Genomic DNA, 25616 nt, shown 5'->3' with positions numbered 1-25616 from the left:
ACAAACAGCTTAGCAAAACAGCAGTTAGAAAACACAGGTGCTTGGCCCCGTAGAAAGATGCTCTGCATGCATATTGTGCATATTACACAGGATGCTCTACAGAAAAGCATTACACCAGTACATACATACAGCATTAAACTGTTTCGGTTAGGCAGGATGTTGTGGTCAAGTAGAGCTGCTGCTGTATCTTCATCCAGCAACTTCCTGCACCAGCTGAAGACATTCACGTTCATTTTTTAGTTCTCTACATTTTAGTTCATCTGATTGCCTTCCTTATTTTCTGTGTCCAAATGATGTACAACTCAAGGGGGTTTAGGAGATGAAAGAGGCTGAATACATTCATTTTTGTATATGTCTTGTTAAAGGAATCCAATTTCAACAAGCCGATGATAAAAGAGTGCTATAGGGTTATATAAGTTTACAGGGCCTTCCCCAGACTGTAACCTGCAGAGTGAAACATGAACCCCCCAGTACCTGTATTCAACAAGTCTTTAAATTAGTGCTGGGCCGCTAACGGCGTTAACATGCTGCGTTAACGCGAGACTCTTATCGCGCAATGAGAAAATTATCTCCGTTAATCTATTCTCAAAGTTGGCTGGGGGCTGGGTCAACGTGCACCTGCAAAGCAGGTCGCGGAGCTCTGCACCGCGGACATACACGAAAAAAACAAGAGTTGCACCGAATTTCCCTCTGCTGTATTTTTTATTTCAATTAAATGACAGGTAGACAGCTCGGTTCATTGTAAAACATTAATTTATTGACGTAAAGTGGTGATTTCTGTACAGAGCCCCGAGGCAGCGCTGCTCTTCTGTCCATTAAGTTTCACTTTTCATTCAAACTGCGGCTTCCACAATTGTTAGGTTTCATCAATGAGACCAACATTAATCTCCTAAAAAGAATTAAACCGCCGGCGGAAAACCTCTAAAAACCTGCAGGTAAGTTACTCTGCTCGTTTTCTCCCCGCAGGATGCCGACGGCGACGCAGGCTGACCTCACGTCAGCTGACCGGCGTTACCGGAGTCAGCTGCGTCTGTGACGAGCTGCTGCTGCTGCTCCCGACCGGCTGCTCTCACAACGTCGGAGCAAACAGGCGTTATTTGGATAAACTAACCACGAAGTGGGGATCTACACGGTTAGATTCCCTCTGAAAAAATATTAAAACGTAATAAAGTGACATATTAACAGCTCCACAGCGGGAATTAAAACAGCTGCTTTCACTGTCGCTATTTTCGTAAACTAGCGCAGGCGCAGCGGATCAGGCCTGCGCTTCACGTTCGCTTCGCCAACGAGGCGTGTCCAGGAGCAGTTTGCAATTTTCCTTCAAAGCGCAGCGGAGCGCATCCCGCCTACTTCCCTCCCACCGGCGCAAATGACATAGAGGGAGGAGAGAAGGCGTGGAGTGGGTTTGACACAGCCGAGTCAGATCTTCACCAATCAAATGAGCTCCTCTCCTCGCCTTTAAATCCGCCGCGCGCGCGAGGCACACGTTTGATTTCACCGTGGAAGAGGGAGGCAATTGACTTGGTGCGCACACGTCACCAAGACCTCACAGGCAGGTTTCCACAGTTCCAGGCACATTTAAATGGAATTAATAATCACAATAACCACTATTTATTGTACCTATCGGAATCAGCACATACACGTTTATCTATATCGATTGTCCCGTCACACTGATGACAGATCAAAGGCTGTCGGCATGCGTAATGGAAACTCAGCCTGACTGAATTAACACAGATGAAAGATGAGGATGGATTACTGCTGTGTTGACACTACACACTGTGCCGTTGCGATGATCTGCTATATTTATTTATTTACTTATTGATTTATTGAGCCGCATCCGCATCGTCACGCGACCATAACAAATAAAACTGAAAACAAATAAACTATCATCTCTCACAGCGAGTGAGACGGGAGGAAACTGATGTTCTGGTCCGGTCCAAACTGGCAGTGTCCGGTCGCGTGAACAGACCTCACGGGCTGATGATGCAAAAGTAGTCTGGGAGGGAGGAGGTTATGATGTTATCCAGGTTTGCTCTGACATATTGAGAGCTGTTGCCCAGTAAAAAAAGACACACACACACACACACACCTTTTCCATTAATAAAGACACTCATATTTAGTAACCTATATTTAAACCCGTGTGCACAGATCACAACATAAACAAACAGCTGTGCGTAAAGGAGGCATCACGGAGCGTCTCTCTTTTTATTTTTTCTTTAGAATTTACCTGAGATGGGAGATGTGAATATCTGCTCACTATGATGCCGAGGCTGATTGTGGTTTGCTGTGAGAGATGATAGTTTATTTGTTTTCAGTTTTATTTGTTATGGTCGCGTGACGATGCGGCCGCTGCCCTCTAATAAATCAATAAGTAAATAAATAAATAGCCTATAGCGGATCATCGCAACGGCACAGTGTGTAGTGTCAACACCTGCTCTTGGGACATCCACGGCTGCTTTTTTGTCCCAGTCCCTCCCTGGTTTCATCTGTGTTAATTCAGTCAGGCTGAGTTTCCATTACGCATGCCGACAGCCTTTGATCTGTCATCAGTGTGACGGGACAATCGATATAGATAAACGTGTATCTGCTGATTCAGATACTTAAAATACATAGGGGTTATTGTGATTATAATTATTATTATTTTTATTATTATTATTATTATTTGCATTTAAATGTGCCTGGAACTGTGGAAATCTGCCTGTGGGGTCTTGGTGACGTGTCTGCACTGCGCGCTGGGCAGTCAAAATACCAGTCCGCTGGCTGCGCTTCGCCTTGCGCTGAGAGTAGACCAGGTTGGAGCTGGCGAGCTTTCGGCGCACTCTCCGCGCGGTCTATCGGCAACAAATTGTCACTGCGCCAAGGTGAATCTGTCGACACCTCCCCCTGCTGCGCGACCACTCCCATCTCGGCGCACAGCAGTCTGCCAATTTACCGAATCCGCTGCGCACGTTGTTGCACTGGAGGAAAATGCCACTGCGCCAGGGCTCGCCTCGCTGCGCCCCCCTGAGTTGCGCCAGGAAAATAGGGCCCACATTGTCAAGACATGTTTTCAACTAAAGTATAGACTGATGTGGGAAAAGTTGCTGTTTGCTGAGCATTTAAAGTCCATTAGATTTAAATTTGACTCGTTTGACAGCAACAAGACAAATTATTCTGAAAAAGATTACCTTTTAAATGTCTGCCAGTATGTTGTGCGTGAACTCTGGTGCTTTCCAGTTCAGACGTGAAGTTACTGTGGAAACAACAAGCTGTGAATGATGCCAATCAATTTTCAACTAACAAAAAACTTTAGCTGTTTAAATTCTGTATGTGTGGGCAGTAAAAATGCGTGTATTTCTTTTAAGTTGAGATTTGTTCTGTTTTGATGTCAGTGCCTCTGTGAAGGGGAAAAAGGAACGCACAGTTTGCTACATTTTGGTTTCTGAGAAATGTGTCTTTAACCACAGGATGTGCATGCAACACTGACACCACCCAGGTCACGTCCTCTGAGCCTCAACTCCTGTCCTCATATTAACTATAAAGTTCAGCTCAAGCACTATGATAAATGTCATCAAACACAGGTTCAACCAAGCTGATCACACTCTGAGTCGTGAAAAATTAAAATCTGACTCATCTCACATATCCTCATTCACCATCAACTTTTTGACAACTTCTTTTACAACAAAATAAAGTGTAAGACATCTAAAAAACTGTTTCAGTGTCTCATGTGCAATCACAGAAACAGAAATACAGTGGCGTGCACAGATAGACAGTAGGTGGTGCTCTATTGTGTTAAAATGTGTTGATTTCTAGTGGTTATTCATTATAGACACAATGTGGCACTGCTATCTTTATTTTGTTGTTTCCAATGCATAGTCTCTTTGAATCGATACGGTAATTTTATTAACATAATGAAATAAATATGCAATTATGTGCAATAATGTTTTCTTTTTTTTTTTCATTTAAAATGTCACGCTGCTATAATAAGGCAGCCAGCCGTTCCACGTGCTGCATAAAGTGCCCTTATTTTTCACTGTGCACCTGCCCCCCAAAATGTCTGTGCACGCTATTGCAGAAATATGCAAAACGTCAAAACGTGTTTGCAGTAGGGCTGCCACGACTACGTCGACTATTAAAATCGTCGACAACTAATGTAATAGTCCATGTGTCGTTTTTTGTTTTTTTTAACTTTGTTTTTCTCTGCTGCAAAACTGCTGCAGCACCTTCCACACAATCACCCGCCGCCGCCCATCACACACACGTGCGCTCACTCACTCAAGGTGAGTTAGTACAGGTGTTCTCTCTCTTTTCTCTCTCTACCTCTCGTCCGTCGTCAAACGGCACCGGTGTAACCCCCCCCCCCTCTCTCCCTGCCACCGCCCACTACTGTGGCAGTGGTACCGTCGCTCCATCGTTTTAAATCACGGCCTGAAAAACAGCCGTTCGTCATTTAAAAATAAAATCGCGGACTTATATTGGAACGTTACAGCTCCTGGTCATGTAATGAGCGCTCATCTTAACAAGGAAGTCTTCTCTCCCGGCGTAAAACTACGTCAATAGCTTCCCATCACAGTCGGCACCTTGCAGAGTTTGAGCTGCACCTCAGTTTCACTTGTTTTCACTTGACAGAGCTTCACAAAGAACTTTCTGTTGAGTCTTTCCATGTTTCTCCTTCTGTGACAGTAAAAAGGGAACATTTAGACAGACGATTGTCTTATAAACTATTCGATTTTCGAACAGAACGACTATTATTTACACTGAGCACAAGTTATATTTGAATGATAGGCCTACCAAAACTTTATTATTGTGAATAATTCCTTAGTTTCAGGTGTCCACCTCATTTTATTTAAATGTAACTATGTTTAATGCCAGAGACAAATGAAGGAAAGAAAAACCTAAAAAACCTTAAGTATTTATTTTGGTGTTGTTTAGGCCCTTATCCTTATTTTACTCAGCTTTTTGCACTTTATGCTACAGCTAAAGAACTGTTTGTTGCTACAAGCTGCATATTTCATTAAAAGTTTAATGAACTATCATCTTAATTGTCTTTATTTTTAGTTAGCATATACCTGAAACACTTCAAACTGAAAGCTAATTATGGTATATAAGAGCAGCTGCATGCTGGTGCGATAAGCTGTATGTTTTACATTCAATTTACGTATGATCCGATTAGTCGACTAATCGAAAAAATTAATCGGTGACTAGTCGACCATCAAAATAATCGTTTGTGGCGGCCCTAGTTTGCAGTCGGATTTATTTTACTCTATGCTTTGTGAAAAAGGTTTATGATATAACTGACAAAGTCTGTAAAGATTCTCAATAACTACGGTGCATTTGAGTTCAAAGTTGAATCTGCCGGTCAATTTTCCTTTACAAAACATCAATATCAGGCAAATTCACTGCATAAATGCTGAAGTTCACTCACCGGCTGCAGTTGTTGCTGCACCTCCAGAGAAAAGATAAGAAAGTAGAACTGTTCACAACAGAAGAGGAGGAGGTTGTTGCCTCATGCTCTCTGTCCTCGCTGCTGTGATTTGGTGCAGCAGTGAGGTGGTGGTAATAGAGAACGGAGACTTCCTCTGTGTGACACCTGCATCAGAGCATAAATGAAGTGCATGCATCACAAACCAAACAAACACCTATTCTTACAAAAATCCAACAAACTAAATGTCTCCTTTACATCAAACAACCGTAACTACATTTATAATTAATTCCAGTATCCCTGGCTGATCAAAGGCATTTTACAGCGTGCAGAAATAATCTGCTTTAATGCTACAAGTACAGTATAAGAAATCAGTATACAAATGCTACACAATACATTATAATTCAGAGAGAGCAGTAAAGCTATATTTCTATTATTTCTAAAGCTATATAGTGCCAATAACGGAAATAAAATAGTGTCACATAGTATCACTAGAGCTCTCAGTTACTTCATAAATCCATAGATGAAAATATGCAGAGCATGTTTAACATACTGTGCAGAGTTTTGTCTCCTCCCACTGGCAGTGAGAGGAATTATATAAATACTGATGAATACAGAGACATTTTCACACTTCCAGGATTATAATAATAAGTCATTATTCAAGCAGCAATCTCCAACAATAGAACTGGCAAACAGCAATGTGGGTGTCAAGTCAAATCCAGGCAATTCTACAGTAATGATTTATGGTGCAGTGCAGCAGCAACCAACTGGAACAGAACTACTCCGCAAACTAGCCTGTTTAGAAAGGTGTATATCGGTAATTTAACTTAACTGTGTTCAACAGTGGCTCTAATTTATCTCCTTTTAGTGAAACCCAGGCATAGAAAACAACAAAACAGCAACCGCACACATAAAACACTGTACAATTTATTTCAAGCTTTCAAAGGTCATTGTGACTTTTCTTCAGTGAAACTCAGGGGTAAAACAAAATGCACTTACCAGAGAAATTCACCAGCCGACTCATCAGCTGAACACAAGGTCTCTTCTTGTCGAGAGAGGATCACAAGGCTCAACAGAGAAATTCTGCTCTTGCTCAATCTGCCTTTTCTTTTAAAGTCATCAAAGAATGAAACAGACTCCCCATCGACTTAAAAAACACTGTAAATTAAACCTCAGAAATATGCTTCATCTCTCTGTTACACCCAAAACATTAAACACGGTTCCAGTGAACATGTATGAAGCACAGAAAGATTAAACATCATGTCTCAAACTGATTGTGATTTGAACACATTGAACTGGCATCTGCATGTAGCAACAAACCTCTGGTGTTAAAAAAAACAAAAAAAAAACACATACTGTATACCTGTTTGGTTTCAGCAAGCAGTGATATGTAGAGCTCTTTTCATTATGTTAGAGCTCCACCTGCTGGACGCAGCGAGACATCAGTCATAATACTGAGCACTGTCACCACTGTGGTGGATTTGATGTGATTCCAGATCAATACTCTACTGTAGGCCATACATTAGCCTATAAAAAGACGTGACAGTCCCTAAACAGTAATGGTCGCCATCTGAAGTGGTAACTGGGTCAATTGACATGATGCAGGCAACCCAATGTCAAGTGATGTAACCAACATTATTTAATAAAAATCTGATGCAGGAAAAGAAATCTGACTCAAGTATTGAATAAATATATTTCGCTTTTGCAATGCAACACTATGTTTCTTGACAAATTTTCACACATCATTTAGAACAAAAATAGTGTTCCTGTCATGCTCAGTGTTGCCATACTGAATTAAAATTTAAAATACAGAAGATTTAAGTATGATTTTATAAATCCACTGTTGGTGGATACATTAAATGTGCTATTGTGGTCCATTTGACATGTTAAGGTGCATTCAGTCTAACCTTTGTTTAAAAAACTAATGGTTCAATGTCATTTCAAATTACATCAAATCTGGTGTATTTAGGGTGTTTCTGAATTGCTCAACTTGCCAACCTTTAGGCTATTTGTCACTGACCCAAGTAACTATAGGCTAATAAGCAACTAATACGAAAAAAAAAGAATAAACACAAAATAGACAGAGGGAGTGGGGCAGAGACCGTGGTGTTTGCTGGTTAAATGAATGTGGAAAACAAAACTTTAGCTTTGTTAGCATGGCTAATTGTTTGGGCGGTTAATGCAGTAACTGGTTCATTACCTATTTAAAGAGCTAAGTTAGCTGGTCAGATACTGTGCAGATGTAGGCCTATAGAATTGCACTCACCTCAAAACAGGAAAACAACAACGATGAGCCACATTTTCTGATAGTTAGCAGACATGAGAAATCCTCCACACACAAAAAAGGCACCACAAACTCGGCTGAGGTTACGTTCAGTTCAGCAGGTTGTGTTTAGCTAAAGCGTCACCAAGGGAACGGTTACCAGCTTTCAAACCGTCGCGGCAGTCACCTGTCAATCAAAGTGGCCCCGCCCTCGATGACGTTTCACTTCTGGCGGGTTGACTGCAGCTTTTCAGTGGAAGGAGTCAGTTCAGTCTGGTTTAAAAAGTGAACGAGATCACAAATGACATGTTATCAGAGCGAAAGATCCGGGGAAACGGGTGACTTTCTTCTGTGTCGGCAACAAAGTCTTGCGAGATTTCACAACATACCTCTTATGCAGTGATGCAGAAACTTTCAAAGCACAGCCGTTTCAAAACACTCATTTATATTTTAAACTGAAACAAAACTAACACTTCAAAAAAAATTATATAGAACCATTAACTGTTACGCTTATTATCATTGTATTGTTTTAGAGGGAAAACAGAGTCAGTCACCCAGCTAACCACTCCCACTTGATGTACAACCACCTAACCATAAGGAGACTGAAACATTATTAAAAGCAGAAATGTTACAATAAATATAAACACAAATGTGATTTTTCATAATCAAAATACATTTATTTTGCATACAATTATTTCCATATATATTAATTACACTATAATTTTTTGTCTTTAGCTTCCTGACTTTTTCTTGTCTTATCCTTCTGATCTATACAAATGTAGGCCTATTTGTTTTCTATAAGGAGTCACAGGAAAACAGACGTTTAAACATGAATACATTAGGCTACATTTCTGTAGGCCTATGTGTGAATACAAATCTGTGCCTGTATGTTATAGCATTAAATAAAGACATCTCCCCACTGTTGACACACCATTTTCCTTCTGGATGAGTTTTTTGAGAGAGAGAGTCTTGATGCTTTGGCAACATAGTTCTTGTCACATTCATGCCAATAAAGCGAATTTGAATTGAATTGAGAAAGAGAGAGAGAGAATTTGCAGTTAGGCAATACACACTGTTAATCATTGACAAAATCAGCAAAAACAAACATAAATGTTACAGGTCCCAGACTGTGGTTCCACTTGAACGAAGCCTTTATCTGATAAAAACAGTTTTTTAAAAAAATACAGTAGTGAAGGCATGGAGTGCTCTGTCTGCTGTCAGAATTGCTTCTGTATCTAAAATTTACAAACTCAAATTACAATATTCTGACATTTCAAACATTAGATTTCTCATTACAATAGTCAAGTGAGAGCAACATACATCCTTACACCTGTTATTATCCATTATATATCCATTACATCTCACATCTTCCAACAGAGTATTATAACTCATATTTCTGGTGCACTGCACTGCAAGTGTACATATAAGGGTTACAACATACAGGCCGCAGAGCAAATGAAAGAATTATTTTACTGTAATTCAACCCAGCAGGTTCTAGTCATCTACTGGATGTACAGTGCACACTTCATTCACACATTATTTTCACTCATGAAGGAATATGAACACTTTCAAAATGAAAGGCTAGGACCATTTCACAATGAAAGGCTAGGACCATTTCACAATAACATCACATACAGTAAAACACTACACGTAAAACACTACACTTACCAACACTAAGTTGTTTTGCATGTCATTAATAAACTGTCCGATCAATTCAAGCAAGTAAAAACCGTTTTTGTACAGATAAAATTTTGATAGCAAACCAATTCCCATAAATATAATGTAGCCTATCTACAGTAGTGACTATTCAAAGTCCAGTCGATCTTTATCCCCATGACCTCCTGCGTCTGCTGACCCTCTGTCTCTGAGGGTCAGAGGTGTGTGGTCAACGTGTGTCTTTCCAAGGTCAATGATATCACCTCCTTTATTTTCCTGGTCTTCCTGATTCAGCTTCATCATCAGGTTTTGGGGGTTGACTTGTTTTAAAACCTCAGATAAAGTCAATGAACAGCAGCCTGACACAAGAGTCCTTATTCTCCAGGTGGGACGTAGCTGGGTGGAGAAAGGTTGGAAACTGTTGGGCTGAAGTGTGATGGGGCAACTGGATATAACTCCTGTGATATCTCAAAGCAATTCATGATGAGTTGGGGGAAGGAAAATCTTCATCACCTGCACGTTAAATAAAAGGTCACATCCTGGACATTCTTGTTCTGCACATCTGGAGCGGAGGTAACCGTCTGTGGTGGGACTTGTGTACTACAATGATCCTCTACTACCAAAGTGATAACTTAATGTTATTTGTTTTTTTTCCTAGATCTTTTGCTCATGAAACGTAACAGGGCAGCTGCTCATTAGGCATCTGAATCTTCTCTATCAGTTCATTCATGTCTTTCTCATGTTGGTTCTGCAGTTCCTCCAGTTCTTGCCTGTCACTGTCTTTATCTTGGGTCATTATTTCAATTTTCGTCTCATTCATCTCTTCTTTGTGTTTCTTCTGCAACTTGTCAATTTTTTCTCTCTCATTTTCTTTATCTTTTCTCAAAAGTTTCTGTTCTAGCCTTCTCAGTTCTTTCTTGTGTTCTTTCTGTAGTTCGTCTAGTTCTTCCTTCTGCTTTTGTCTCTGTTGGGTCAAAAACTTCATTTTCCACTCTTTAATTTCTTGCTCCTGTTTGTTGGACAACTCAGCCTTTCTCTGATCTGTTTTACTTTGGTCCACAAGTTCTTTGTCCAATAATTTAATTTCTTCTCTGTGTTTTTCAGTGAATATTTCCAGTTGTTCCTCCTCTTTTCTTTTGTTTTCAAGTGAATGTTCTTTTAGAAGATTGTCCACCTCTTTTTTCTGTGTTTTCTGCATCATCTTTATTTCTTTCCTGTTTTCTGTCTTTTCAGAAAGAAGTTGCAGAACCAACTCACTCATCTCTTCTTTATGTTTGCCATGCAATTCATCCATACATTGTTTTAGAGTTTTTTCTTTGTGTTCTGAGAGATCCTGTAGGTTTTTATATTCTCTCTGTTTCTCCTCCATGTTTTTCTTATTCTGTTGCTTCAGATCCATCACTTCCTTCTTGTATTTGTCTATCTGAGCTGCAAAGTCCTCCTCCTTTTTCTCTTTGAACTCATTGAATTCTTCAGCTTGTTTTCTGGCCTCCTCCTCGTACTTCTTCTTCATCGTCTCCATTTCTGTTTTATACTTTTCCTCTAATTCTTTACGCTCCTTCTCTTCCTGTTCTCTTCTCATTTGTTCCTCTTCTTTTCTTTTGTTTTCAGATTTTTCCCTTTCTTGTTCATATTCTTCTTGGAGTTTTCTGAGTCTTGTTTGTTCTTCCTGTCGTCTCTGTTCATCTTCTTGTTTTCGTTTTTCCCACCACTCGTTTTGTGTCTTCTCCCAGGCCTCCTGTTGTTTTTCCATCTCCTCTTTACTCTCCTCCAGCTCTCTGTTAATGGTTTCCTTTGACTTTGATTCAGATCTTATTTTTTGTACCCACTTTTGTCGTTGGATTTCTTCCTGGTCTTTCTTCTTCCTGTCTTCTTCTTCTCTCTTTTCCTGTTCTCGCTGTTTCTCTTCACGTTCCTTCTTTATCTTTTCCTCAATTTCCTTGAGTTGTTTGTCTCTCAGGTCTCTTTCTCGTTCAATTTCTGCTCTCTGTTCTTCCATTCTTTTTTTCATGTCCTTCTTTTCTTCCTCATGTTTTCTTTCTAGTTCCTCCTTCTCTCTCTTCATCTCTTCCTCCTTCTCCTTCAGGATCTTCTCCATTTCTTTCTGTATTGCTGCTTCAGCCTCTTGCAGCATCTCATTAGTGAAGCAGCTTCCTCCATTTCTCTTCACCATGGTGTCGATCTTCTTTATCAGCTCTTTGACTTGTGTACAATTTTGTTTATTATAGTTGTCAAACACATGGCATCTTTCTCCACAGTCAGAAATTAACTTCTTAAAGGAATCATCACATTTTTCAATGAACTTATCAATGGACAGCTCCTCATGTTCCAGTTTATCTCCTCCAGTTAACAGAATGATGGTGAATGACTCTGAATTCTTCCCAAAGACTTTCTTGATGAGTTTCAGTGTCTCCTTCTCCTCTGCTGTGAATCTTCCGATCTGTACCACCAACAGGAAGACATGTGGACCTGGAGCCAGAAGACTGATACATTTCACCATCTCATCATTAACCTCTTCATGGGACAAGTTTGTGTCAAACAGACCAGGAGTGTCGACCACAACAACAGGACGACCGTCCACTTCACCCTGAGCTTTCTGACAAAACCTGGTGACAGATGTTGGACTCAGTTCAGCTTTAAACTCTTCTCTTCCCAGAATGGTGTTTCCTGAAGAACTCTTCCCACTTCCAGTCTTCCCTATCAGCACAATCCTGAAAAAGTCTGAGCTTTGCTTGTCATCATCACCTGTGAAATGGAGGATATGGAGTCACTTTAAATGTTGACACTTTGAACATGATATAAACGGCATTGGATAAAAACATTGGGTGAATGTGTGTATACAATTTCCTTTTGTCTTCTCTGTTCTTAGTTACAGCCTCTGTTATTACTATGCAAACACAACAGCGCTCAATTATTCATATGTGATTTTTCACATGACATTCAATTGACCTCTGGCTAAGCCCCGCCACCTCCACTCACTCGGACAAACAGTCAACATTCGGTGACAGTTGCTATGGCAACAGCTGTCACAGTAGGAAACATTTCACAGGAGGCAATTGATGGTTTTTGGAGACAGAAAGATTAAATATCATCTCGAAGTCACCAAAACTTAACTTTACTTTACTGCTATGGCTGCCGTTTGCCGCGAAACGCAGATAGCGACGGGATAACTTCTGTTAGCCTGTCTATGGAGTTTTGCATTATACGTTAGCATTAAGCTAGCGGGCTTTATGCTAGTTGTGATGCTGGCTAACATCCAAACATCTCTGACAATATGTTGCCTCAAATACGTTGTTGACTTAACTTAGAGCAGATGTAGACATCCTTGTTAAGTTTATCCACGTTTAGTTGGTGTTGTGGTCTACTGCAGCAGACACTTCTCTCGGTTGAGATGTGGCTTAGGAAAAGGTTAAAAAAAATCCACCCCATCACCCAGCCTCTCGGGATACCTAGTGCCGGAGTTGCATGTACCCCATGCACACCGTTTGACCACATTTAAACCATTTTAAACTTAAAATGTCAAGAAAAAACATATAAAAACGAATGAAAACTGACTAACTGCAATGCATTTCAATGGACGTGGAAGCAGAGAATGTCCGAGTGTATGGGCGAGCTATGCGCACTGTGATTGGCTCATCGTGTTTGGGGGCGTGGCTTAGCCATAGGTCAATTGACTATACCTTTGCCATCCGATCCTTGAGTTCAGCCTGTAGCTTTGTGATGTGTTTTCCTTGTTGTATAATCTTTTCTATTTGGACACGTGATAATGTCTACCACTACCAGTACTTACCACTGACTACGACCTTTGTTCTCCACTCCTGCAGTTCAGTCTGCAATTGGATGTTTTTTTCTATTTGCACACGTGCAAACGTCTCAGTTGTGTAGCAGGATGGTTTGTCTTTGTCAGCTCTCATCTTGTCCACAGTGTCCAACAGCTCAGGGATCTGCTGTTTGTCCTTGATGTTGACAACAACAGATCTTCCTCCACATCTCTGACAGAGCTCCTGGATGTGTTTGCTTTGAGTTACAAAGTTAACAACATCTGGAGCTGTAGGATCTGACTCCACAGTGAACAGGATCATGGTGAAGTCATTGACTCTACAGCTGAATGTGTTCTGGATGGTCTGTAACTCTCCTTTGTCTTCATCAGTGAGGGGACCCACAGGTAGGACCAGGATGAAGCCATGGACGCCCTCAGGATCACAGAGGGAGATACACCTGAGTGATTCCTCCATCACTTCCTCCTGAGGTTTTCCATACAAGGCAGGAAGCTCCACCAGGGAAACCTGACGTCCACACACCTCTCCCTGATGTTTAACACACTTAGATGAGCTGGAGACTGAATTAAGTTCTTTCTGACCTAAAATGGCCTCAGCTGCTGAAGTCTTCCCTGCTCCTCTCCTCCCACACAGAACCAGGTTTAGAGCTGGTTTCATGGGGTCAGACTTTGGAGTCTTAGTTAAACCTGAATCCTGATCATCAAAAACATCACAGCTCACATGTCCATTGTTTTCTTTCACAATTTGACCCATTCGTGTTAACAGCTCTGGAAGTTCAAGGTTCTCCTCCTTCAAGTATCTGTATCTACAGATTCTGATCATGTGTTTTAATGGTGGATGGTTCATGTAGTTTTCACCTGAACTCTCCTCTCTGGGTGTTGATATCAGAACCAGTGAATGATCAAATGATTGATCACTGAAGAGTGTCGGGACTCTACAGAGCCTCAGTCTCTGTTCCTCAGTGAAGTCTTGAGGCTGTAGAACCAGCAGGAACACATGAGGTCCAGGATCAGAGAGACTCACACAGTCCTTTATAAACTCTGTCAGTTTGTCTTCAGAGATATTACGATGCAGCAGATCTGGAGAGTTGATGAGGACTATTTCTTTCTCCTTCCACTGTCCACTGACTCTCTGAAAACAGTCTGGTTCTTCTTCAGTGTTGAACTTGTTCTCTCTCAGTATGAAGTTCCCCACTGAACTCCTCTCAGACCAGCTGTTCCCCAGCAGAACAACCCTCAGCTCAGACACTGAAAAGAAAATTAATTCAACCCGAATGAGAATTGGTGACATTGCTTGTGCTGGGTCTCTATAAAATGCAACATCAAGTCTAATTAGGGTTGCAAAATTTAAATTGGAGTTATCTTAAAGCCTTTGTCTGGGATTAAACGTAACATCAATTTATTTGAGTTTTATATACTTATTGGTGTACTAAAATAAAATAAAATGGATTCTGAAAGTCCATAGCTTTTGCTGTTGTTTACATTCATTCAAATGCAATTCAATTAATGTAGTTTTTGTGAGAAGTGGAAGGACTACATATTTTGTTGATAAAATCTTGAATATTTAATCATTAAAAAAAAAATAGAGTCCTCATATTGTCCAGCTGCTAAAATCCAGTAATAATGGAAATAGACCATCATTGATGCACTTATTATATTATTATAAACACCACTGTGGTTCAGTTAAATTTGACTCACTGTTAGGTGGCAGAAATTCAAAGCTGCTGCTGCGCTTAAGAGGTTCATCTTCATCTGTGACTAAGGACACAAAATACACAGTCATTCAATATTTTAAATAGTAAGTTAAATAGGTATGTAAAGATCAGGGCTGCAACTAAACTGAGTGTATATTTCTTTACTTAAAAATTATAGAGTGGTCCAATGTCTCATTAGAAATTGTTATTTTCCTCTTCTGAAGGCTTTTCTTTTTCTAATTTTTTCCTCAACTGAGTATCCAACACGGGTGTGGCTGTAAAAAGGTGGCTCATATCATTACCCAAAAAAGATGAATGTAATAGCCTATGTAAGGAGATGCCGATTGACTGCACTGATTCCATCAGTAGAAAAGATAAAATCATATAGTCTCTGTCCCCTTTGAGAATAAAAGTGCTCCAGATATGTAACACAAATAATTATACTGAGAGTAGGCTTATGACTGAGAGTAGGCTTATGATCTGTTACTGTAGTTACAGGTGTCAGATCTGTGATTAGTGGAACCAAATTATCACATTATTTTCCATCCAGCTACAATGATGCTTCACTGACTCACCTGGTGCTGCAGCTGCCATTGTGAGCTCTGAGGAAATCAGGACTAATTCACCTGGAGGGAGGTGAAAATAGAGTTTAGCTTCCGTCACACTCAAATCTGCTGTTTACACACTCAAACAAAATTATTCATTATTAAGATGAAGGTTAAGGTAACTTTATTGGTCTCAGCCAGGGAGAAATTTGTCCCGGCGGTAGGGAACGAGTTGCAACACATAAAAATAAATAAAGTATATTTTTTGGCTTTTTCGCCTTTTTAAAAAAAATTTAATAGCACAGTAGAGATAGACAGGAAAGGGGGAGGCAGAGAGAGGGGGAATGACATGCAGGAAAGGTCTGCCCGACGTGGGACTCGAACCGGGGACACCTGCTTAGAGGACTGTAGCCTCTACATGGCCGCTTTAACCACTGCGCCACGCACCGCCCCACATAGAACACTTTTTATAGAAAAAGGGTCATTTTAGTTCAGGTTTTATTTCTAATGCCAAAACAAACAAACATTGACTCAGGGAGACATTTTCTGTTCCTGTTAATATTTAACTCTCAAGTGGAATCTAAAATGGCAGGATAACGGCTGGTGTGCCAAGATAAAAACCATTAAAACTTTGTCAGGATCACAGACAAAACACTTCAATTAAGTTTTTAAAACCCACACTCAATCCAAAAAGCTCTCTCTTGCTGGATAAAGGTCTCAGACCAGCCGAAATTAGGCTAGGCTATATCTTCAGGGAACCAGATATTCAGCCGAGTACCAGCTGGCTAAACAAATTACCCTTTCTAACCAGACACAGCACCCATCAACAAGAAGACATTCTGAAATTAGTTTTCACTATTAATCAATACCTTATTGTATAGGAAATTGTGGGGTGAGGTGTAACTAATATATACCTGTCCACAGACAAAGACATAAAGCATGAGCAAAGCACTTAAAATTATTTCAAATCAGTTTATCTTCCAAAAATTGATCTGGACACTCACCTGTGAATGATCAATAATCACTTTTTGATGTACAATAATGGCTTCTATTCTGAGTAAAGTTTTACTTGTGTTTCCTTCCCAGTTGAATTTGTTGCTGCTCCATCACTAATTCTGAACTCTTTGAGGTCATCTACCTGATAACGGTAGCAGCAGTCTAATAAAGCAAACAAAAAGTGTGTTGGAGGGAGTGTTCAAAGGTCGGGCGAGATAAGGTTAGAAGAGTTTCAGGTAAATTTTTTCCCAAAGTTAACATATTACAATTAATATTCAAGTGTTTGAAGATCCGATCATCATCACAATATGTGTCATATAGAGAAACAGAAGGACCATGGTGGTCATATTAACATTTTAGGTGTAACACTGGAGAAAATATCCCCCCGTAAGAGTCAAGAAGCTGCTGGTGAGCTCCTCTGTTGGAATCGGAATGGAATCATTGGTTAAGAGCAAAGGCAGAAAACAAATTGAGATTTGAACACACTTTCTCTTTGAACCAAACAGTTGAGTGTGATAAAGCAGGGTAATTAATATTAGGTCTACCAAGAGCCACAAACTACCTTTACAACGTTCAGTCGCTAAATTCTTTAAATAACTCAAACACTGACAAAAAGGTGGGAAAAATAATAATAATACACAAAAACATAAAAAGTGCAGCAGGGAGTGATGTGTGGACTGGAGCATTCATTATGGTAAAGTTCCACCTGCTGGACATAGAGAGACGGTCGGTCACCCTGTAAACTCACTGCACACACCCCACGGAAACATGGGAAAATGATTTCAGAAAAACAAATTTTACACACCTTGATACTCACAGTAGAAAATGAGCGGATTGCAGGGTGTTAGAGAAAGAAAGAGTGAGATGTCTGCCCTCGTCCTGACTGTTTTCTCATCTCTTCTGCATTTCAGTGCTTTCTGACCTCCTTGTCTTTATTCCAACTGGGATTTATTCATTGATTTCTAAAAGGCTACCATACTATTACAGTTAGGGCTGTCCTAAACGATTATTTTTCTCCCGATTAATCTTTTGACTATTTCTTGATTAATCAATTAGTCTAACGATTATTAATTTAGAAAAACACTGTGGTACGCCATATCCATTTTGCAAAGGCTGCAGACAGGGATATATTCACATTTTCTTTTCATTCATGATCCTCACACACATTGGGCTGACACTTGTAATGGCACATTCCAGTTTTTGAGTTACCCCCCATGTTTCACCAGTGTTAAAAAAAAAAAGCCAATTTTACTGTTGCACATGCGCAAGTAGATGAAATATTTATTTGCACTGACTGTATTAAATTTTAGGGGCAAAATGCCTCCATTTAGGGGCAGTCTGGAGCTCCTTACGTCGTCAACACATGGGGGCGTGTTGACACACAGACTTCCACTTGTGCCTTCAGTCATATTTTGCAGCAAAAATTTGCACTGGAGCACTGACTGTATCAGTTATTTTTCTACCATTGGAGGCCTTGAATATCCTACTATTATATGATTATTAAAAAGAAAAACCTCCCCTAATTCTATCAAACTTTCATAAGCAAATGCTGTTGGCATACACAACTTAAAATATTTTACTATTTCTTAATTCCTGGTTTGATAATAACATATTTTTGGTACCCAGCTACTCAATGATAATGGATATCTGCTAAAGTACACCAAATTCCTTCAATCATAATGTTCCTGTTACTCCAAAAGACTTTACAATTGTTATGGATGCCGTTTCCTCTGGTATTCTAACTCTATTAGGAGGTGCTGGAAAACCAGTTTGTCCTCCTTAGACCCCATATTAACACTAGGGGGGCATATGTGTTTCTCTGTCAAAACTAAAAAAAGGAATTGTCTCATCATATCATTGTTTCAAACTGATACCCCATGTGTTTGGTACTGGTCAAATATTTATAATGGATTGAACTGGATCCATATGGAACTTCCCATACAAAAATGTAATTACAAATAAAGTAGAAGTGTCTTACAAACTAATTCGTAGATACTACCCTGCCAAACATTATTTGTTAAAAAATTAAGAAAGATTTATGTGTGAACTGTTCTCTGTGTGAGTCTGAGCCTCAAACTGTGATGCACCTGTTTTGGCACTGTCACTCCACTGCCACCTTCTGGAAAGAAGTAATGCATTACATCACATTGAAGATTGACTCAGATTTATTTCTAGATTACAGTAAAACAATATACTTCTGGTGTCCATGACAACAAAAGTAAAACACAGAAAGAACTGTCATAAACTTAATATTGAAGAGATACCACATACACAAAGCTAAATTTAGTCACTCTAACCCATTTTGTGGCATATGGGAAACGTAACAGTACATCCAAAGTATCTGTGAATCAAATAATAAGAAAGCTATGAAAACATATAATTTGTGCGCTTGATTCTCTGTATTTATTTAATAGCACCCCCCCCCCCCCGGCTGTTGTTTGTATGCACTTTGTATGCTATTTCTATCAATAAAGATTTTTTGAGACAAAAAAAAAGTATGTGCCAGTTATGCAGCGCAGTCCCTATGACGGACATCTGCCTGTAAGGACGGTGAAAAGAAAAAGAAAAAAAGGACATCGCTTCTGCAGCCGGTTCACCTGCTGCTGCAGCTGACTGAGCTGTCAGAGTAACTCTGCTGTTCCTTTCTCTGTAGCCTGGTGTTTGGCTGCACTTTGTACACTGCTCAAAAAAATAAAGGGAACACTTAAACAACACATCTTAGATCTCAATTCATGAAATATTGCAATTGAAAATCATTATTCAATATATAGTAGAGTGCGTTGAGAACAAAATAACATAAAAATGGTGGTCTGGATTCAGAACCATTCTCAAAATAAAAGTGGAAAATCACATTGCAGGCTGCTCCAACGTCAGTGAAAATTACTCCAGACAAGACCATGCCTCCCCACACCGTTACTGACCCACCACCAAACCAAGCAGGTCATGCTGGAGGATGTTGCAAGGCAAGGCAAGGCAATTTTATTTGTATAGCCGGTTTTTACAAACAGTTTGTCTCAAAGGGCTTTACATGGCATCATAACAACATCCTCTGCCCTTAGACCCTCACATTGACTGAGGAAAAACTCCATGGAAAACCCTTTTTAACAGGGAAAACCAGGAGAAACCTCAGGGTGAGCAACAGAGGAGGGATCCCTCACCCAGGACGGACAGACGTGCAATAGATGTTACAGACAAGAAAACAGTTTATAACAGAGAATGTGGGAAACATGGAAATGTTAACAACGCTGAAGAAGGAAGCTTCTGGTAGGCAAGGGAGGCAGGGAGAGCAGGCCAGCTTAATGGGAGGACAGGATGGCAGACTGGTTCACTGGTTCATGGGAAGGGAGGGCAGGCCGGTAGACAGCATAACGTTCTCCATGGCGTCTCCAGACTCTGTCACGTCTGTCACATGTGCTCAGTGTGAACCTGCTCTCATCTGTGAAGAGCACAGGGCGCCACTGGCGAATCTGCCAATATTGGTGTTGTAGGAGCCATTTTAGCTTTTATTTTAGTATTTTTCTATGTGGCAGGTTTATTGTGGTAACCTCCGGTGCAGAGGTGGGTAGAGTAGCCAAAAATTGTACTCAAGTAAGAGTATAGTTACTTTAGAATAATGTATCTCAAGTAAAAGTAAAAAGTAGCCATTCAAATATTTACTTGAGTAAGAGTAGAAAGTACTTGGTGAAAAAGCTACTCAAGTACTGAGTTCTGCTGAGTAACCTCTGATTTGTTCGTTTAATGATCAGCGCGTAAATGTAGGCCTAATCAAATACACAAAAATATTATAGCAATGAAAAAATGCAGATATTGCCAAAGAAGAACATTTAACAACTAGAAAATTTCCTCTCGGGAAATTTTGAATGGGCCACGGGAGCTACTGCGGGTTGTGCCATCTCTGTCAACATGGGAATCAAACCCACGATCTTAAGGTCAAGACAGAGCTGATCAGACAGACACATGATCATCTTTCTATAAGCACTGATATGGAGGAGCTGTAATCACATTAGGTTAACTGTGTGTGTGTGTGTGTGTGTCTGTGTGTGTGTGTGTGTGTGTGTGTGTGTGTGTGTGTGTGTGTGTGTGTGTGTGTGTAGGTGTGTGTGTGTGTGTGTGTGTGTGTGTAACTGTAATCACATGAAGCTGGTTCTAGAGTCTGTGTGTGTGTGTGACTATGAGCTGCATCCTGTGTCAGTCTGATTTAGCTGTGTCTGTGTTTATAAACATTTAAACGAGCGCCAGGTGGATTGTTTATGAAGTTAACGAGCTCTGGCCTGAGGATCAAAGAGGTTACCACGGCGATAGGGGCCCCCGCAGGCTGAGACAGACAGAAACGTGGAGAAAAAGAGCCATTTTCTGCCTCTAAACCGGTCTCACAATTAGGCTTAGCATGAGAAAACGGTAACTCCTATCAGAACAAAACACAGATCAACGTTGCTCTAAGGACTTACTGAAAATTTCGGTACGATTTGGTGTTTCTACAGTAAATATTTTGGCGACGCTGGCAGTTTTAAAACATCAGGCCGTTCTGCTCCTCTCAGAAAATATTTGTATTGGACTCAATGAGGAGCAGGGACAGACGTGGCCGCACTCAGAGGCTGATTCTGTCAATTCTGTAAGTCTCTCTGATATTTTGAGCACATGACATGAGAGATAACAAGTTTGTCTTACAAATTCTGAAAAAATTATGTCTGTAGAGTGTAAATTGTGGCCGTGCTGACAGTTTATCCAGAAAAAATACAGAATGTTTCTTCACTCTCTCCCACTCTAACCGATGATGTCACGCACTCTGACACGAACATTCTGTCCAATACACACCCATTATAATCTCATAATTTCTCCAAAAATGATCATGGTCATTGATCAGGGATTGATCAAAAACTATATGACCTATCAAAACGTGGAGTAATACGACAATACACAAGACTTGTGTCTACTGTTTAAAGTTTAAATGGAGTCTCTAGGTGAAAGTATGCCTGAGCAGTAGACGTTTGTTAAACTCCAATGATTGGTCTTTTTCGGTCTTTTTTTTCCGCCCGTCCCATTGACTTACATGCAAAATTTTTGCGCAGTTTTTCGCGACTATGTCGCGAAAAATTCGTAAACTGTTGAGAAAAGTAATAGCACAGTGATCCCGATCAGGACGCACATTTTGATATATAATATGTCCTGCAACTCTTCGAGTTGCAGGACTAGTAGCGAATCGAAAATCGTCCGGAAGATGAAGGAGAACTAGAAAAAGCATTTCCAAGAATGGAAATGGTGTGACTGCTGATAGCAACTGAAAGCTGTTGCAGAATTAGCAAATAGTGCAAGCAGTGATCACCATACAAATGTTTGACCAAGGTCGGAATCGAACCCACAACCTCATGGTCATTAGACTTCCACTCTGCCTCTAGGCCACAGTGCACACACATTTGCAGAGACTGTTGTCTGTTAATGATCTTCACACTGTCAACATCAAGAAAGCTTGAGAGTCAAGCTTGAATGACTTAGAATGAAAATTTCTGTGAATTTCAGGCTGAGAGCAGCAGTTTCAACATGAAGCAAGTTATCAGAAGTCAACAGAGGACGACTGGGAAAATAATTCACTATAATTGTTGTTGAGGCAAGATTTGAACCAGCAACCTTCAGGTCTCCAGACCAGCAAGCTAACCACTAGGCTACAGACAGAGACAGTATGTGAGGGGTAAAGAAAACCTTTGATAAGAGGATCACTGGCTTCTGCTTAAAAAAAAAGTAAGGAATCGAACCCATGACCTCATGATCAATAAACCTTTACTCTGCCACTTCGCCAGAGAGAGCACAGACATAAGCATGTTGCCATTGTAATGTGATGATGTGCTGCAAACGGTGGCAGAAGCAATTAATGCGTCTCTTAACGAACACCTGTAACCAATTGAGGGTGGGGGAGGGGAGCAGAATTCAACATCACATAACAAGATTGCTCAGCCTGGATTCGAACTAGTGACCTTGGGGTTGGGGAGCGGCCACCTTACCAACTGGACTACAGACAGAGTTGTGGAGAACTCTCAGCATTGGGCTGAATGAGAGCAGAGAGCTCCCTGGCTGCATTTAAAAAATATTTAAAATTATTATCTAAGTCTCTTTGCATTTTTGACCGGAATTTTAGCCAGAAGACAAGTGTGGCTACAAAACTGGAGAAAATAATTTGTCTAGAGTTTAATTTGCAGAAAAAGTTAAATATTTGAAAAAGTATAAATAGTTAAAAAGAGAAAAGTAATGCCGATAAAGTTCAAAAAAAGCTGCACGTTTTGATATATGAATTGTTGAAATAGCACAACACCTAACACACTAACCATATGGCCACAGAGAACCTGAGTTACAATGAGCTTTATACTATTAGGAATCAAAGACTGTCCAATGACAGCTGAATAAATGGAATCAAAAGTCAAGCAATGATGTGAAATGACTGAGGCAGGAATCGAACCCATGACCATATGATCACTAAACCTTTACTCTGCCACTCGGCTACAGAGAGCACACTGCTTTCAAGACTGTTGTCATTCATTGTAATGTGATGATGTGCTGCAAACTGGTATGAGTAATCAAGGAGATAACAAACACCTGTACCTCGTTAGACGCAATACACACACATTATAAAGCTGAAAAAAATCAGAAAAAGTTAAATATTTGAAAAAGTATAAATAGTTAAAAAGAGAAAAGTAATGCAGATAAAGTTCAAAAAAAGCTGCACGTTTTGATATATGAATTGTTGAAATAGCACAAAGTATGAAGGACTAGAAGAAGACCGTAAAAAGGCGGAAGAAAATGGCCAAACAGAAGAACAATAGTGTGACTGCTTCAGCAGTCACACTAACTAGAAAAAACATTTCCAAGAATGGAAATGGTGTGAATGCTGGAAGCAATGCTGAATGAGCTGAAGAAATTGTTGAAAGAAAGAAAGAAAGAAAGATTGAAACAAGAGAGAAAAAAGAAAAGGACAGAAAGAAAGAAAGAAAGAAAGAAAGAAAGAATCAAACAAACAAAGAAGTAAAAAGACAGAAATGGAGTGAAAGAAAGAAAGAAAGAAAGAAAGAAATGGAGTAAAAACAAAGGAAGAGAAAAGGAGAAGAAAGAAAGAAAGAAAGAAAGAAAGAATCAAACAAAGAAGTAAAAAGACAGAAATGGAGTGAAAGAAAGAAAGAAAGAAAGAAAGAAAGAAAGAAAGAAAGAAAGAAATGGAGTAAAAACAAAGGAAGAGAAAAGGAATAGAAAGAAAGAAACAATCAAACAAACAAAGAAGTAAAAAGACAGAAATGGAGTGAAAGAAAGAAAGAAAGAAAGAAAGAAAGAAAGAAAGAAAGAAAGAAAGAAATGGAGTAAAAACAAAGGAAGAGAAAAGGAGTAGAAAGAAAGAAAGAATCAAACAAACAAAGAAGTAAAAAGACAGAAATGGAGTGAAAGAAAGAAAGAAAGAAAGAAAGAAAGAAAGAAAGAAATGGAGTAAAAACAAAGGAAGAGAAAAGGAATAGAAAGAAAGAAAGAAACAATCAAACAAACAAAGAAGTAAAAAGACAGAAATGGAGTGAAAGAAAGAAAGAAAGAAAGAAAGAAAGAAAGAAAGAAAGAAAGAAAGAAAGAAAGAAAGAAAGAAAGAAAGAAAGAAAGAAGAAAAAGAGAGAGGGGGATGATAGATAGAAAGAGGTAGATGGATGGATGGATGGATGGATAGAGAGGGAAGGATATAAAAAGTTATGTAAAATACAAATGAAGGAGTAGAAGAAAGAAAGAAAGAAAGAAAGAAAGAAAGAAAGAAAGAAAGAAAGAAAGAAAGAAAGAAAGAAAGAAAGAAAAAAAGGAGACAGAGGGGTTAAAAAATAGGGAGGGGTATAGATAGATAGATAGATAGATAGATAGATAGATAGATAGATAGATAGATAGATAGATAGATAGATAGATAGATAGATAGATAGATAGATAGATAGATAGATAGATAGGACACATGTTAAAAGCTGCATCCTATGTCCTAGGCTCCACCTGTAATTGTACTACTATTAATAGAATTGGAAAGACTAAACGTCTGAACTTAAATTCATGAGAAAAATATAAATTGTTGGAGATGTTGGAGAAAAGGCTGAACATTTTGATATTTGAATTGTTGAAATAGCACAAAGTATGAAGGACTAGTTACATGACAAAGAAAGGCAGAAAATGGCCGAACCGAATAACAATAGTGTGAATGCTTCCAGCATTCACACTAACTAGAAAAAGCATTTCCAAGAATGGAAATGGTGTGACTGCTGAAAGCAGCTGAACGCTGTTGCAGAATTAGCAAATACTGCATGCAGTGATCACCATACTAATGTTTGACCAAGGTCGGAATTGAACCCACAACCTCATGGTCAGTAGACTTCCACTCTGCCTCTAGGCTACAGTGCACACACAGTTGTAGAGACTGTTGTCTGTTAATGATCTGCACACTGTCAACATCAAGAAAGCTTGAGAGTCAAGCTTGAATGACTTAGAATGAAAATGTATGTGAATTTCAGGCTGAGAGCAGCAGTTTCAACATGAAGCAAGTTATCAGAAGTCAACAGAGGACGACTGGGAAAATAATTCACTATAATTGTTGTTGAGGCAAGATTTGAACCAGCAACCTTCAGGTCTCCAAACCAGCAAGCTAACCACTAGGCTACAGACAGAGACAGTATGTGAGGGGCAAAGAAAACCTTTGATAAGAGGATCACTGGCTTCTGCTTAAAAAAAACAGTAAGGAAAGTGCAGAAATTAACCACAACAAGTAAGTAGAGGACACTTTTGTGAAAATAGTGCAAGCAGTGATGACCATACAAACGGTTGACCAAGGTAGGAATTGAACCCACAATCTCATGGTCAGAAGACTTTGACTTTGCCTCTAGGCCACAGTGTACACACTGCTGCAAAGACTGTTGTCTGTTGATGAGCTGCACTCTGTCTCACTCTGAAGTTAACGAGCTGCACCTTTTGGAAACACACTGTGTCAACACCAAGAAAGCTTGAGAGTCAAGCTTGAATGACTTAGAATGAAAATTTCTGTGAATTTCAGGCTGAGAGCAGCAGTTTCAACATGAAGCAAGTTATCAGAAGTCAACAGAGGACGACTGGGAAAATAATTCACTATAATTGTTGTTGAGGCAAGATTTGAACCAGCAACCTTCAGGTCTCCAGACCAGCAAGCTAACCACTAGGCTACAGACAGAGACAGTACGTGAGGGTCAAAGAAAACCTTTGATAAGAGGATCACCGGCTTCTGCTTTAAAAAAAAACAGTAAGGAAAGTGCAG

The 25616-nt window shown here is 39.8% G+C and overlaps 2 protein-coding genes across 3 annotated transcripts in view; both read right to left on the bottom strand.

The window, feature by feature from the left end:
• The window catches only part of gramd2b (GRAM domain containing 2B), a 339132-nt gene that overhangs the window by 216315 nt on the left and 97201 nt on the right, over positions 1–25616 (bottom strand). The window lies entirely within an intron of this gene.
• On the bottom strand, positions 9740–15386 carry LOC146980832 (GTPase IMAP family member 8-like). Its single transcript, XM_085788014.1, has 4 exons — positions 15368–15386; positions 14797–14856; positions 13111–14346; positions 9740–12065 (listed from the first exon to the last, which is right to left on the bottom strand). Exons 1-4 carry the CDS (start codon positions 15384–15386, stop codon positions 9988–9990), a joined length of 3393 nt encoding a protein of 1130 aa, XP_085644140.1. The 3' UTR covers positions 9740–9987.

Source organism: Trachurus japonicus, chromosome 9 (genome assembly GCF_045865225.1).
Source record: "Trachurus japonicus isolate A0001 chromosome 9, Traja_1.0".
Classification (NCBI taxonomy): Eukaryota; Metazoa; Chordata; class Actinopteri; order Carangiformes; family Carangidae; genus Trachurus; species Trachurus japonicus.
This window is presented reverse-complemented; position numbering and strand designations above follow the sequence as displayed.

Bases quoted from the DNA above. Each gene is read 5' to 3' on its own strand.
- LOC146980832 (XM_085788014.1), bottom strand. The intron at 14,347-14,796 runs GTGAGTCAAATT...TTTTCTTTTCAG, and splicing joins TGAATTTCTGCCACCTAACA to TGTCTGAGCTGAGGGTTGTT. The intron at 12,066-13,110 runs GTAAGTACTGGT...TCCATTTCACAG, and splicing joins AACAAAGGTCGTAGTCAGTG to GTGATGATGACAAGCAAAGC.